The following is a 15,757-nucleotide window of genomic DNA, read 5'->3' as shown; positions in this document are numbered from 1 at the left end:
GTCATAAGAAAATAGTTAAGTATACAGTTTAATATACAGCTATGATATACAGTTTTAAACTGACACTACGCAGGTACAACTACTCCAGCCTATGTAGCACCCGTTGTAGTGGACGTATTTCATCGAAACTTGGCGTATACATTATTTGGATCATGAGAAAATAAAATAACTACCATAAAAAAGCGCTACTTTTTCAGCTGGTCGTAAAAAAATTAACTATTTTATTTTATCGAATTTTTCTTCTCCATGGCTATAATACCAAGTTTCATCAAAATACCTTTATCAGAACTGGTGCTTCATACGTCTGAGTGTAGTGTCAGTTTATTTATAACCACCCTTTACTGAACTGAAACTCAATACGGATATTATTTGCATCTGTCATGTGTCAGAGCGTACAATTTTGTAGATTCGATTAATGCAGTAATATTTGTATAATACAATAAAAAATATATATATAAAACAAGAAAATTCTTGTCAAAAGCAACAACGTGAAAGTAAAAATGACATGCGATAGTGACAACATTGGTAGAGGTTATTTGTTTTGATAACTGATAATTCTTGATAACCGAGGCTGTGGGAGTAAATACGTGCTGGCAACAGTGGTTTGCACCTGTCAAAGTGCCGATAACACGCTATAATCGTCTCTCTCTCTCCCTGCCCTTGGCGTTTGGTAGAGAGATATCCTGAAAAAAATCATAGGAATTTTCTCCAATAATCTTCTTCTTGTTCGCGAACAACTTGGAATCATAAATGCACGGTATTAATACCGTAGTTGTCTAGAAGAGTTCATCCTTATGAAGGGAGAACTTAGGCGTGATAAGATCGATTGATAACAAGTAATAATAACGAATGGCCTTACTGAATAATAAATTGGTTGTTTTCGTCCAAAGCCAAAGATATGGCAGCGCCTCTGACATTGATCAGTCCAAGTGGCTCTCTGCCTTGATTAGCTTCGGACTCGCTCCTGAAGTACAAAAGCTGGCAGCGGATATCGTCGAGTACGTACCAGAGTTTCCTTCGGGCTTTCAACCGGCTCAGAGCTAGACAATATACATAAACAATGTTAAATAATTGTAAAAATAGTAGGTATTACCATAAAATTTTTTATAGTATAGCAATTGTCAAATTGAAGGACGGAGATAAAATAATATTGTATTATTCAAACTGTAGACACATCACTATTTCTAGTAATCGAATATAGTACTCGTATTATATAGGTAAATAATTTGCCTATTTGTAAACATCAAAACAATATACGAAGACTTTGGATAATGGAAATTAAACAACATTGAACTTCAGCTAGAAATCGTTTTAGTTTCAATAATCAAGTGTAATTGTATAAAACTCAGCATTTACGTGCAAGCCGTATCTTCTATAATAGAAGATACGTATCCAACCATGACTTCCATTGCCCAACACATTGCTAGTCCTTTGACCATAAATTTGGCTTTTCTTCTGCCAAAATTATTCCAAAATGGCCCTCACCGTCCAACTTGGACTTCTTCGAATCGTTCCACATCAAAAAACTCGAACCAGTTGGTCAACGACCTGATCAGCACAATATCCTTCTCAAAAATCTGGCAACAGTTTCTACAATAATTATTTTTTTCCAGGATGACGTCACTCTCCGCTATCCGTACAAAGGTTTTTAACAGCTGGCTGATGAGAAGATATATTTTTGGGAAGAGAAAATATTCAACTGCTCCTGCGGGGAATTGAACCCACGTCCTTTCACTTTCCGGGTGAACGCCCTAGACCATTAGACTTTGTATGGATAGAGGAGAGTGACATCACCCTCGGATAAGTCGCCATCTGGTGGCATTGTCAACAATTGTGAGCTTTGGCCTGAGTTAGGTCCGACAGTCCATGTACAGTCCCGTTCAGTGCACACGAGCTCCAAGGGAAGATTGAGATATTCTGTAGTCTACTGGTCTAGGGCGTTCACCTAGAAAGTGAGAGGACGTGGGTTCGATTCCCCGCAGGGGCAGTTGAATTTTTTCTCTCTTTTCAAGAATATATCTTTACATCAGCCAGCTTTTAAAAACCTTTGTAATTATTTGTTCTCCATCAGCATCACTATCACGTTCTAGTTTGTGATTGGCTCCGCCAATTTGTCTTTCCCTTTCTCCTCCTTTGCTCTTGTTGCCGGTTCATTTTGAATTCGACTGTTTGTTTACGACATTGAGTAACACCCACTATAAGGAGTATTTTCACTATTCTTTTCTTCGCTACTGATGAAGGAACTTCATATAGTTCCGAAACGTGTTTAGCCGTGGTTACTTTTTGCAATTTTGGGTCTACACACACGTTAGTATTTCCCTAGTATTGTCTCACCAAAAAGTAATTCATTTCTAAAATTTCGGGTACTCAAGACATTTCTAAAATGGCCGCTTCTTCGGGCTTGCAGCATGCACATGGCTAGCAAAGATATAAATTTTGCTTCAAGACTTACCGAAAAATTTTAGGACATGTACATATTCAAACATTTTTAAACTACTACTACTAAACCACACATGTACCTCGTCTATATTCCTCTACGGAATTTCTAACGAATCGGTACATGATATGGTCTGTGTTATGAACCTAACGTGAAGCTTGTTTCTGTGTAATGCTTGTTATAGCACTGCCGTCTACCACATATTTTTTTAACTATGAGTGAAGTGTAATATTTGAAGATTTTATCGTTGTAGGCCTGTTGCTCTGTGCGGCGAGAATTTTTGATGGGGAGATCGGCTTGCGTTCGCACCTCGAAGTAGGGAACCACAGAAAACAAAGTTCAGCCAACCACTACTGCCAACAACTACAAAGAGTTTGAAATATGCAGCAGCGGTCTCAGGTCTGTGAAAGACACTTTGAACTTCTCCCGAACTAGAGTACTTCGAACACACCAATTCCAACAATTTCTTCGAAATTTGGAGAGCGAATTCGAGATGCAACCTCATTACATGGAAATATATATTGTTTGTCTTCTCACGAAGTTTAAAAAAACATTTGTATTTCCATTTTTAAATGAGATAAAACTGTTCCTAAAAACGTAGTATAAAACTACCAAGATTTTTCATTTCTTAATGATAAGGCACGGTACGGGTGTGACATTCTTAATTGATATTTTACGGGACATTTGAATGACTTAAATAAAATTTCAATGGAAATAGCAACCAAAAACATATTTTTCATGTACGGGGCAAGTTTTAAGTGCAAATTGGATTATTTCGAGAGACAAAAGGATGCCATTTAGACGAGAATACTCTCAATTATTTTTCTATTATTCATCTCCTCTGTAGCTTAGTGGTCAGAGCACTCGTCCGGCAATCGAGGGACCCGGGTTCGACTCCCGGTAGAGGCAGAGATGAGTTTTGCCGCTGTGGTGGTCGAGTGGTTATAGTGCCGGACTCGTGATGCGAGGATCCGGGTTCGAACCCCACAGTGGTGGTCGGCTGAAGTTGGTTTTCTGTGGTTCCCAACTTCAAGGCGCAAATGCGAGCCGATCTCCCCGTTAAAAAGTCTCGCCACAGAGAGCAACAGTCCTACAACGGTAAATCATTCAACCATAACACTTTACTCATAGTTAGTGAAACTGGTGGCAGATGGCAGCACTACACATAACAAGCATTACACAGAAAACAAAACTTTACGTCAGGTTGCACTACACGTACACGCACATTCCCGCATGTAACGATTCGTTGGGGGGTTCCGCGGGGGGGGGGGGGGTGTGGTGTAGCAGTAGTAGGTAGGGGCTCGGGGATCCATGATGCAGCCACCTCGTTGGGCAATTTGCCTGTTGTGGCGTTGTATTTGTATTTGTATTTGTATTAACAGTTGAAAAGTTATTATTTTATCAATAAAAATCTTGATAGGTGGGTAGAATTAATTAATTTTGGTTAATTTCTATTCTTCTTTCACTTTTCTTCGATTCCAAGTGAATAAAATTTATAAATGTTTATAATTAATTTTTAATTGCTAATTTAAAAAATTTAATTACCAAATAACATAGTTTTGTTATTAATTAACAGATTTTTATGGAAGAGAAACGCGATGTCACTCTTCGCTGTTCATACGAAGTACGAAAACCTGGATAACCAAGCGAAGATGAAGTTCACATTCACAGAAAAATTCAAATTGAAAATTCAATTTGAAAAATTCAAAGAAAAATTCACATTCTTGTGGAGAATAGATCTACCAACCTCTCACTATCCGGGCGAGTGCTGTATCATTGAGTTGCAGAGGACAGATATTTTCTTTTCATAGAGCACATGTACGAACGCTGAACGGAAGTGCACACATGGACAGGCTCCTACCTCATCTAATAGTCCTTACGACGTTAGCCCGAAGATGGCGATATGATAGAGGGATACGCGCGATGTCACTCTCCACTCTTCATACGAAGCACGAGATGTAGAACGAGAAGTTCGGAAAGAAAATTTACATTCCTCTGTGGGGAATCGAACCACAAACCTCTTACTGCCAGATTTTTATTATTAATTAATAACAGATTTTTTATTTTTTATTATTGGTGGTCCACTTGAAAGATAATTTTGAAGAAAATGACCCAGGAAGCAAATGAGCTTGCAATCCCTGGTTTGTAGCCTATTTTTCGGATTTCGTACAGCTAGTTTAGCGTGCAGCGTGAGATACAGGCAACAGTTGTAATTAATTTTGAAACCTTTTGTATCAGATTTTTACGGCTTCCAAAATAAACGTTCTACTTATTTCATTCTTCTATCGGTCATCATTTCCGAGTTATTTTATTTTAAAATCAGGGAGTCCTTTTTGGGACACCCTGTATATGGGTTAAGTCCAAACAACACACTGAGCTACAGGCTATCTTACGTTATAATTCAACGAAGTCCCGATTTTAATTCACACAAACTTATTCATTCGGTAATGAACAGCATTACGAGGTTGTGTGTGTAAACCATTACTACACATAGTACGATACACCTACATCAGCCCGGAAGTGTTTGCTAATGTCAACTAGAATTAAGAACACCAGGTGTTCTGCTGTTTACTCTCAGATTCAGCCTGTATTACTATAAGGTGTGCTCGCGAATTTCATAACTCGTTTTATGCGGGTAAACACGGCAACATGCGAAGGGGCAAATTACGTAACTTCAGCGCTACAAGAACCCAAGTTAAACAGTTTAACGAGTCAATTTTGTCACATACTCTTACGTCATTTGTACTTTTGGTTTTAAACACGGAAGAAAATACACACTGTATATGCATTTTCATATGTTCCAAAAATGCATCCAAACTGCAATGATAGAACATTCTGCACCTGAAAATTCACACATATATTTTACTTGCGGAATTTCTACTGATTGATCATCAATTTATGATGCATTATTTTCGTTATACATCCATAATGGCTAGAATAACATTGGTTATATTCGTTTAAATTGTACGATCTTTCAAACTGCACTTCCTCGAGGCTCCATGACGGGCCAAGGCACTCAAAAGGAAAGGGGCAAGGTACTTCGAAAGTACTCAACAAAAAATTACCAACAGTGGCAGGAAAAACGAGAACGAGAAGCAATATAAAAGTGTTGCACGTAGCCATTTGATGAAACACAAAGGGGGCGGAAAGTTGTACGCACACCTTTCATGCATTTCTAAGGATACTCAAGCCTTCCAAACATTTCCAGTGGTACACATTGTCTGGAGTGAGCATCACTGAGCAAGCTTAAAATGCATTTTTAGGGATACGCAAGCTAAGCTAGCATATTGCAAGTGGGGCACTCGCACTCTACTATGCATTCCAATGATAATGCACGTCTTCCCAGCAGTCCTTGGGGCACGCAAACATTCTACACATTTCCAACGAGTTAGGAAATTTCTGATACGTCACCCTTTGTACACTCTCAACCGTCTATTCCCCTTTCATAGAGGTACGTAAGCCCTAGAAATTTGCTTGCGTACATTTCAACAGCGCTATTCCTCCACTCTCATTTTTCTTTATCACGTAAAATAAAATGCAAAGCAGTTTCACATTGTTGATATGCTATCCTTAACACTTGAATACCATCGAGCGCATGAAAATTTCATGAACTTTGACTATAGCTGGGTACCGAAAACGAAAAAAAGTTCTTCATAGTGTTTCAGTTGTTTCGTTCTTCTAATACGCGTTATTTGCAAAAATACGTGAATAAACATTCAAATATTATTATTAAAATTGTCATGACATTACGGAATTATGGAAATAATGTTATTTATTTACATTGTATTCAAAAGTAAAATGGATTCTCAAGGACCCTTTTACGTGTTTTTATGAAATTTAAGAGCGTAGTGTACGTAGGAAAATTTAGCACCACATTTATATATTATAATCAAATGATAAAACTTGCAGAAAATGTACAAATGGAAAATGGGTACGTAAGAACACACAATTGTAGAAAATATGGAAATAGAGGAAACGTAAATAAATGTTTGAAATGTGTGAAAGGAATTTGCTATTTTTTCCACGAAAAAATAGCAAAATTCAATGTGAAAATACTATAGAAATGCGTGAGTTATTCGAGAAACGTAAAAGATAGACACAAATAAAGGAGTAAATAAAATGCATTCCACACCACTTAATGTGATCACATCGGGACTCCGGGTTAATGATTTCAATAACCAAATGATAACTGCATCCGAAAAAGAAAATATCCCATTCTCAAGTGCGGTGACCATACGTCCCGCTTGCTTGAAATGTACGTGGGGAACACTGGTATTGGTAAAACCGGACAATTGCTTTTCTCTCCCATATAATTGGTTACAAAATATTTCATCATTCCATTTTTTTTTCATTCCATTCTGAAACGGGACATTTTTTTCCTCCTTTAACCCTTTTCGGCACACTACCCTTTAAAGCTGGAATTTTACGAAGAAAATTTGAAGGCAGTATATTCAGGCCTAGAGAAGTACGCATGCATAATTTTATAAAGATTACACTTACCGTTTTGACTTTGTGGGTGCGCCCAACCTTGAATTCGGGACTCGAATTCAGGCGGGCTTTGAACGTAAAAAGTTAAAACTTACGCAGAATAAAGAGATTGGTGTACAGCCAACAAAATAACATAGATTTTTTTCCCCAGAAAACCTTTTTATATTCATAAAGAAAAGAAAAAAACTTTGAAATTTGAATTCATTTCTTTCAAAAATCAGGGTTTTCCAAAAATAAACACATAGACCGGCTTGTGTGGTGCTGTTATCTAGCGTTGGTAAAGAAGGTTCAAACTGATCCCTAAACTAATTTTCATTTTATTTATCGTTTATTTTCAGTACTTGAAAACGGAATTTTTAGGTGTGCTCAGACTGGGCACACCAAGTAAGAAAGGGTTAATGCAAAAAATTCTAAATTTTGTTATTCAACCATTGTCAGGCGTTAAAATGGAATACACAACGCAAAATTACACGTAATTCTCATTTATCGATTACGATTCGTAAGAGACTAAATGACAGCACTGAATTCTAGTCTTCTATCTCAACCCCAACCATACTAAAATCCAAAATTCAGAAATAAATATGTCCTGAGCTATTTTCTCTGGTGATTCAGAATATTCTCAAAAATAAAATTCTCCAACATTTTTTTTTCTTCAGGTATTTTAAAAATACTTCCCTCCGCCATATTAGTTTCTGTAGCACCATAACGTTATTAGATCCCTCTATATCCTGAAACAAAACAAAAAATTTCCGTCGAATGTTTTTCTTGTTTATGGTGTTTTTTTCCAGCTCTTTACCGCCATTTTCTTTTTCGCCCAATTTTATTCCATATGAATAAGGAATAAAAAATACATATACATCAGCATTTTCGGATGAAATGTAATGCTTTTCTTTCCACTTTCCTCCGCAGGAAATATTCGAATTTTATTTTTATTTGCGTTGAGAAATATTCGTTTTTTTTTTCCTCCAACCATTTCCTTAAGTAAATATTTGCTTTTGAATGGAATATTTATAACAACTCTACTCTTCCGATATAATATTAAAGTCAATTTTCCTATGTTGATTTGTATTTTTCTGTTGAAGTTGATTGTTCCAATTATACGTGAGATGGTTTTCTCGTAAATATTCACGGTATTTTGAGTGAAGATGTGTTTTTTTTTGTTCGAAGAAAAACAGCTCTATTTAAATTCGAAAAATATTTTATAAAATTCTGATGTTTTATTTTTTTGAATTTGATCGTTTAATTTTTTTTTTCAAATTTTAATTCATTTTTTTTTATTGAATTTTTTTTTCCAGCTAAATCATAATTTCTGCCCGCGAGGATGAATTAATTTTTTTTCCGGTCCACGAGAACAATTCGGAAAATATTTCATTCTTTAAAATTTTTTCAATTAATTTGAGTGGGAAGAGGAACACCGTTTATGTTGATTATATTCACAAACGCACCGTTTACGCTCGTGATTTAAACAAAAGTTCCGTTTACGTTCATTATCTAAAAATTGAATGAAAGCACTGAATTCCAGACTTCTATCTCAATGCACCAAAATTCTTCAAAAGCACCGTTTATATTCCTTCTATGAACAAGATCACCCTTTATGTTTGTTATCTAACAAAAGAACCGTTTATATTCGTTATATAAACAAAATCACCGTTCTCATGTTCATTATCTAAACAATGATCGCATCGAAAGGAACGTTATAAGCCTAAAAAGTCCAGTGCCGAGCGAATGCGAGAGCTACGGCAACGTCGAAAAGAAAACGGGAAAACGGCGCAAGACGAGTACGTAGCTAGCCCATCGGGCGTACAGTAATCACGACAGCCCAATCGTCTACGGATCATGTGCAGACGTCGTTGGAAGGCGATACAGGATACGGTTTACCCTGGCACGCGAATACAAGATACATTGATGCTGATGCTCTAGTGGTTCGCTGGCTCGATACTCGGCCGGCATTCGTAAAATCATACCGACATCGAATCGACGCTGGACGACAAGTTATCAAGAAAGATATCCTCAAAGAATGGCGGAGAATATTGGGATGATAGCAACAAAGGAAGGGTCACATATGCTATCTTCCCGAAGATTAGTACCACAAGAATTCAAGGAGACTTCCATATAAATCAATTACTCACATAACACGGTGCCACGGGAATTGCTCAAGCTAGGTTCCATGGAAAGTCCCCGATGTGTGACAAAGACAGTGGCACCAACCAACATCTTATATGTATATAAATGCGAATATTGGGAAAGCCAGAGAAAAGAGATAAACTTCACAAACACTAACATTCCAATTACGGCACTGATTAAAAACCAAAAACAAGAACCCTTCTTTCTGGTAAAATGGACTTGGCAATGCAAAAATACTTAGGAATATGTTACCGCTAAAGCTCAAAAGCCGTAAATATGCGCATTACCTAGATAATCTGTAGAATAACTGATTTCTGCACTTTAGTAGTAACATATATTTATTAAAGCAATAATGACGTATAAATAGTGTCTTATGTAATAACCTCGAGAGTATCAAATTCCTGCTCGCGCGATGTTAATGGTGCTGCCCGAGGTACAATGTAAGCTGTAATAGTAGCAGTAATTTTTTGTTCTGTTATTATAATTGTAATGCAATGTAAATTGTTTTGTAAGGTGAATTGTTAAACTCAGGGAGTACAATGATGCTCCCAAGGGTAGAATGTATATATATTTAAATATGTGTTTTTTTTTAATTGAGAAAATAAATGATCTTTCCGGGGAACCCCCGTATGGAGAATCACATTCGCCAGGGCGTGGTAAGTCATACCGACGTTGGAAATCTTGACGCATGTGCCAATCATCCTCACAGGAAACTAATGTTAACGCCCGACAGCGATAAGGCTGCGCTGCACAACTTCATGCTCGAGCAGTTCGGCACGATTCCCCCCCCCCCCCCGTGCGATTCCTGCTTCTACAAAACTCGGCGACATCGATAGGATTTTCACTAGACACTTGGATTCGATACAGAGCGAGGTGTACGTGTGCTACTTCAGCTACGGCCCTTGCTGCGTTCGATAGACTTGTCGTGTTGTATCAGCATCTCCTAGATATAGAAGGCTTCCACAATGGTAGGTAAGTTCATCTGAACGTCATGAGAGTAGTCCGGTAAGACAGTCTAGCAAGTTTGCCACATTTTGAAACCACAGCATCCTATTTCGTTTCTTCTTATTTTGGCGTAGAATCTTTCGGGTTGGCTCACAAATACCGAACGGTGATTAGATGTGGGACATAGAAATCGCCAGCTCTGTGCCCTATCGTTTCTTTTCCCGACAACGATGATACTAGCATGTGTAGCGGAATTTCCTCCCCTGAATATTCTAAGAGAGGATGGACTATTTGCGCGACGGAGCAGCGTGCGGAGGTCTTCTATTTGTAGGAGGTACTAGTTGTAGCTATCCCGAAACCATTATACTACTTTGAATAACCATTGTATTGTAAAGATTGGTAATTAAATTACATATTAATACCAAACACTTGTTATTATGATTTCATCTCACGACGTTTTCACGAAAAATCTACGGCACGGACCCGGACTGCGCCTATCATATGTCTTTTTGTTTGTTTTACTTCTTAGACCTGAGAGAAAAGAGTTTCAATAATTACTTTAATTATTACTTAATTTATTTACGGTAATTTCATCTGTATACGGTTCAAATGGAAATTTTTGATTTGGATTTGTTTTTTGCGAGTGGATACGAAATTATGCATTTGAATTATTTATTCATTTTTTTGTAGACGGATCATGCAATTTTTTTCCCATCAATTTCTTTTTTCCGAATGGAGACAAAATTTTTAATCTGAAAACTTTCATCTTTTTCATTTTTGCGAAATTTTGAATTTTAATTTTTTTTGTTTTTTTTGCGGAATTATTTACGTATCTCTAATAATGCCTCATTATGCTCTGTCTAGAGGTCCTCCCAGTCCAAGTACGTGACTTTCACTACAGGAGTGGTTCTTAACCTGTTTTCTTTCCCGCACTCCCCAGTGCAATGCGAATTACCTTCCCGCTTCCAATTGTATATACGCGTTTTTTATCTGTGAGGAAATTGTTTTTTTTCCTGTAATTAATTACATTAATTAATTTCTACGCTTTTTTTTACCTATTATTTAATGCCCTTTTTCCGCTATGGAAAATATTTAATTTTGGCATTATTATTATTTTTTTTAATTGATTCAAGAATGAAACTAAAAAAAATTACTATTTTAAGTATTTTTTGATAATTTGAAAAAAAATCATTGAACAGTTCTTTACTTATTGATTCCAGCCGCAAGAAAGGGGGCATTCAATTATTGTATCAGCAGCTTTTAGCCTTTTTCGACCGCCCCCCGCCTCCTCTCAGCAAAATTTTGTCAGCTGTGGCCTCCTTTTAACGCATATTGGGATCAGAGACGTACAGTCGAATCCCGTTATAGCGAAAACCTCGTTTTAAAGAACACTTTTCTAACCTCTCAGATAAGTTTCACAACATAGGAACGATGCAAAAACTTGGAATTCTTTTGTAACGAAATTTTGTTTTAACGAAGTGATTTCTCCGGTCTGTTGGAGTTCGTTATAACGGGACTGGACTGTATTCAAAAACTCAAAATTCCGGAAGAAAATGCCTTTATATGTTATTATAATCAATTTTCGTTGATTTCAATTTTTTCTGAAGGCTAAGAACTCAAAATTTCTCTTTATAAAATTCATCGTGACCCACTCTAAGCCACATATGCTAAGAAAATGATCCGCGGGCTAAATGTGGTCCTCGGGGTTTTTTGATGTGGCCCGCCTACTCAAATTTAATTTCATAAAAATGAACTAAAATGCACATTTACAGATCGCTCAATTGACAAGTGGTACAATTGAAGAACATTTAAACGGCGTGTGGCACATTTTCAGATCACTCAAGTAGTCCCATGGCCCATTCACTTAAGTGACCAACGACACAGTTCCAGAATACTTGAGCGGTCCGTGACGCATTTAGAGATCCCTTGAGTGGCATGTTGCACAGTTTTAGAGACCTTAAGTACAGCTCTATATTACTCAAATTACTCGCGGCACATTCCCAGATTACTTGATGAACCTGCGGCATAACTACAGATCTTTTGAGTGACACGCGGCACATTTCTAGAGCACTTAATCGGCTCTCGACACATTTCTGTAGCGCTTGAGCATCGGACCCATTTTCAGATCACTTGAAGGATCTGCGGACCATTTAGAGATCACTAAAGCAGTTCGGTGGAGGACTTATCAATGGGGGGGGGGGAGAATATTAGTTCATGTGCCCTCAAGCTAACGGGAAGTGTTTCTCGCTTTTGGCACAGCGAGTAAGATGTCATTAAGGATATTTCATATATTTTTAAAGGGTTTCTAATGACGTAAGCATTATTTTAACCTTCGCCCCCCCCCCATCGACACTGACGTAATACTTAAATCACCCCCAACTACAAATTAATGTTTCTTTGTGACGACTAAATAAATGGTTTTATGTTTTTTATGTTTTCCCCGAGTCATGTTTTGACGACAGTATCAAATCTAAGCATAACATGTAATAACACGTGGTACGAATGTAAACAAACCGCGAAATAGTTTAGGTAAATAATGATGTTTTTTCGCAACTGAAATAATGGAGAATAAGTAACAATCGCTAATCCAAAAATAAACTTTTACAACGCAAATTTCGCGTGACATATTTTGCAATTTTTATAATCAGTTCCGATTTTCCAGAATAATCAGCAAATCCTTTAGAGGTGCGCGCATCCCCGGTTGAGTACCACTGCACTACAGTGAAATATTCTCAACCCAACTCGATCGGTAGTAAATTGCTGCATGGCGATACGACCAGAGTTGGCGTAAATTAGCTGCGCTGTACTTTTTTTTTTGTGCCCATTAATGTAATGACGAAAAAATTGGGTTTCCCTTGATAACTTCATAATGCAGCCCATGAACCATCGTTTTGAATCACCCTGTATATTAAATAGGCCGCTGTGGTGGTCGAGTGGTCATAGTGATGGACTCGTATCGTAATCTTTCTCAACGTCAGAACTGAAAGGAAAAACTGTAAATGCCGCAAAAAAATCGAAATTCGATAAGGTTTAAATTCAGAACAGAATCATTTTTTTTTATTTTGTCCTTAAATTTCAATCAACAATTTTTTTCTTCTTTAAAAAATTGATTCCAAAGAACAAAATCATTGGAAAGAAATTCGAATTTCTGATCAGTCACAAGTATAAGGAAAAGAATCTAATTTTTTGCGAAAGAAACAATCTTGGAATCGAAGGATTTTTTACGTGTCGAGAATCGTTCGAAGTGATTGGAGTTTGAAGCCGGTGGCTGCGCTGATTCTTTTCTTATCGTCTTTTATTGCTGGGAATCGCAAATGAGAAAAAGGATCTTTGGTTGCGTAGAAAGTGATCAGCGCGATGACTGAAATTTTTAGTGGAAAAGTATCGCGTCTCGTTCATTTTCTTGATCGTAAAAAAAGGGTTCTCCTGAAATGAGACGGCTTTACAATTTTCCTGAGACAACGTTTGTTCATTCCGCACACAAAAATGTCGGAATAATTCAAATTTGTACTTTGTTCTCCTAATGTTTTAATATTATCTTCTCAGCATCCACTTTTTCTGACAGGTTCGGGTTCGAACCCCACCATTGCCACAGTGTTGGTTGTCTGTGGTTCCAAACTTCGAGCCGTAAATGGGAGCTGATCTTCCCGCTAAAAAGTCTCGCCACAGAGAACGGCAGGCCTTCAACGATACAATTATTCAATCATTACTCTTCGACCATAGTTAGAAAAATTTCTGGCAGATGGCAGCACTACACATAAGCATTGCGCAGCACAAGCACATTCCAACATGTGCCAATTCGTTAGAAGTTCCGCACAAGAATATGGACGAAGTGCAATCCTGGTTTAGTAGTACTGTACCAGTATATTCAACGGGAAAATTTCTTTATATAATTTTCGTGTGTGTTTGGAATCGCATTGGAACAGTTCCAATACGATTTCAATTATTGTCACGCAATTTTTGCGTCAACAGATTTTCGAAAGGTCACACAGAATATAATCACGATGATAACAATAATACTACTACAGGACAGTGACGGAAAATAATATCGATAGCAAATAGAGGACATTGAGCTTAAAGTTTCCTTGACCGCTCGCTTGCATTGGGTGTCTGTTTGTTTTTGGGTCTCCATTTCGTCCTTCCCTCCCAAAGCGCATTTCCATTACACTTTTCTTCTATATATTTTTTCCTTTTTTTTCCCGGAACTGGATAAACACTAGGAGGAAAAGCGATGACCACGTAAATCGGTCACGAACGCTGTATAAGAGAACCATTAAGAAATAAAAGACATTGGGCAATTCCGGCATGATGTAATATTACATAGTAACAGGAAATAATAAGATTTGGTGTAGAAATCGAAAATGTGTGCAAAGTATACAATAAAACTCAGTTATAACGAAGATTTTTGCTAAATTTTGTCGTTGTAACCGAGGTTGGCATTTTCAAGATCTTTCGAGTACGGAATTTTTTTCATGTTCAATCAAATCTTAGAGTTGTTATTTCAGGATGATTGACATTTTTATCGAGACAAATACAGGAAATCAGAATCATATATACTAGACTTCACCGAGTCTCGACAAAAATGTTGCAAATCATTGGTGAAATTGCCAATTCTCGCAAACAACGTCGGCAATTTTACTTATTGCATATGAACAATTCTCAAAGAAAAAGTAAAGTGTTGCAAGTATGTAGTGTATTAAAATGTATTTCACGAAGACACGAAAAAAAAAAAAAAATGGTTTTCCAATTGAATGAATTCAATTTTAATTATTCAAAATTGAACTTAAAAATTTTAAATTTTAATTGAATGCGGTAACAATCCATAATCCCACAGTAAATCTCACGTGTGACACATTGTTTTGACTGAAAAATTCTGGCGATAATCGGGGTTGGATCTAAATTAGAGAAGGAGATGGGCGTGCTTTTTATCGCCGCTGTGGTGGTCGAGTGGTTATAGTGACGGACTCGCGATGCGAGGATCCGGGTTCGAACCCACAGTGGTGGTCGGCTGAAGTTGGTTTTCTGCGATTCCCAACTTCAAGGCGCAAATGCGAGCCGATCTCCCCGTTAAAAAGTCTCGCCACAGTGAGCAACAGTCCTACAACGATAAATCATTCAATCATAACACTTCACTCATAGTTAGAAAAACTGGTGGCAGATGGCAGCACTACTCATAACAAGCATTACAGAGAAACAAAAAAACTTCACGTCAGGTTTCACTACACGTACACGCACATTCCCGCATGTACCGATTCGTTGGGCAGAATGCTTATTGACATCCCCACCACCACCCATCGGCTTCTCGAAACTTCATCACACAATCAGTTATTATAGGGAATGGATTTTGAGGGAAAAATAAAGTATTTCACTTTTTGCAATGGTTTCCTTTCCCTCACAACCTTCCACTTTTATTCCCCCTTTCACTCTTACGTTCTCCATTTAGAAGTTTCGCTTCAAAAAATACGAGAAACTGCGATCACACACATTAATACAGGACATTGCCAATTTTTGTCAAAATGTTGCTAATTGTCTGCGAAATTGCTAATTACTGCCAAAAATATTGTCAATTCTCGGCGAAGTCGCTAGTTGTTGCCAGCCAAATTGCTAAACGTTTCAAATTGTCGACAGAATTTCTATAATAAGAGTTGGTTGCGGAAAGTGATACCTACATCAACTCTGGGAGCAACTAAAATTATTTTATAGGGATGAAAGTTTTACGTTAGAAATACGCGAGATGACTATTTATAGTCATGTAATAATATC

The 15,757-nt window shown here is 37.3% G+C and overlaps 1 protein-coding gene across 2 annotated transcripts in view; it reads right to left on the bottom strand.

Annotated features, from left to right (window-relative positions):
• The window catches only part of LOC149087721 (uncharacterized), a 468,106-nt gene that overhangs the window by 254,086 nt on the left and 198,263 nt on the right, over positions 1-15,757 (bottom strand). For both annotated transcript variants that reach the window (XM_089231605.1, XM_089231604.1), the window contains one exon: positions 860-1,040. Coding sequence is in view for 1 of the 2 variants with exons in the window: in XM_089231604.1 (XP_089087730.1) it covers positions 860-1,040 (181 nt within the window). In the remaining variant the exon portion in view is untranslated. The remainder of the gene's footprint in view (positions 1-859; positions 1,041-15,757) is intronic.

This window comes from Pholcus phalangioides, unplaced genomic scaffold, assembly GCF_987345545.1.
Source record: "Pholcus phalangioides strain wild (caught in Gottingen) unplaced genomic scaffold, Ppha-v1.0 ptg000004l_1, whole genome shotgun sequence".
Taxonomy (NCBI): domain Eukaryota; kingdom Metazoa; phylum Arthropoda; class Arachnida; order Araneae; family Pholcidae; genus Pholcus; species Pholcus phalangioides.
Note: the sequence above shows the minus strand (reverse complement) of the source record. Positions and strands in the feature narration are given on the sequence as shown.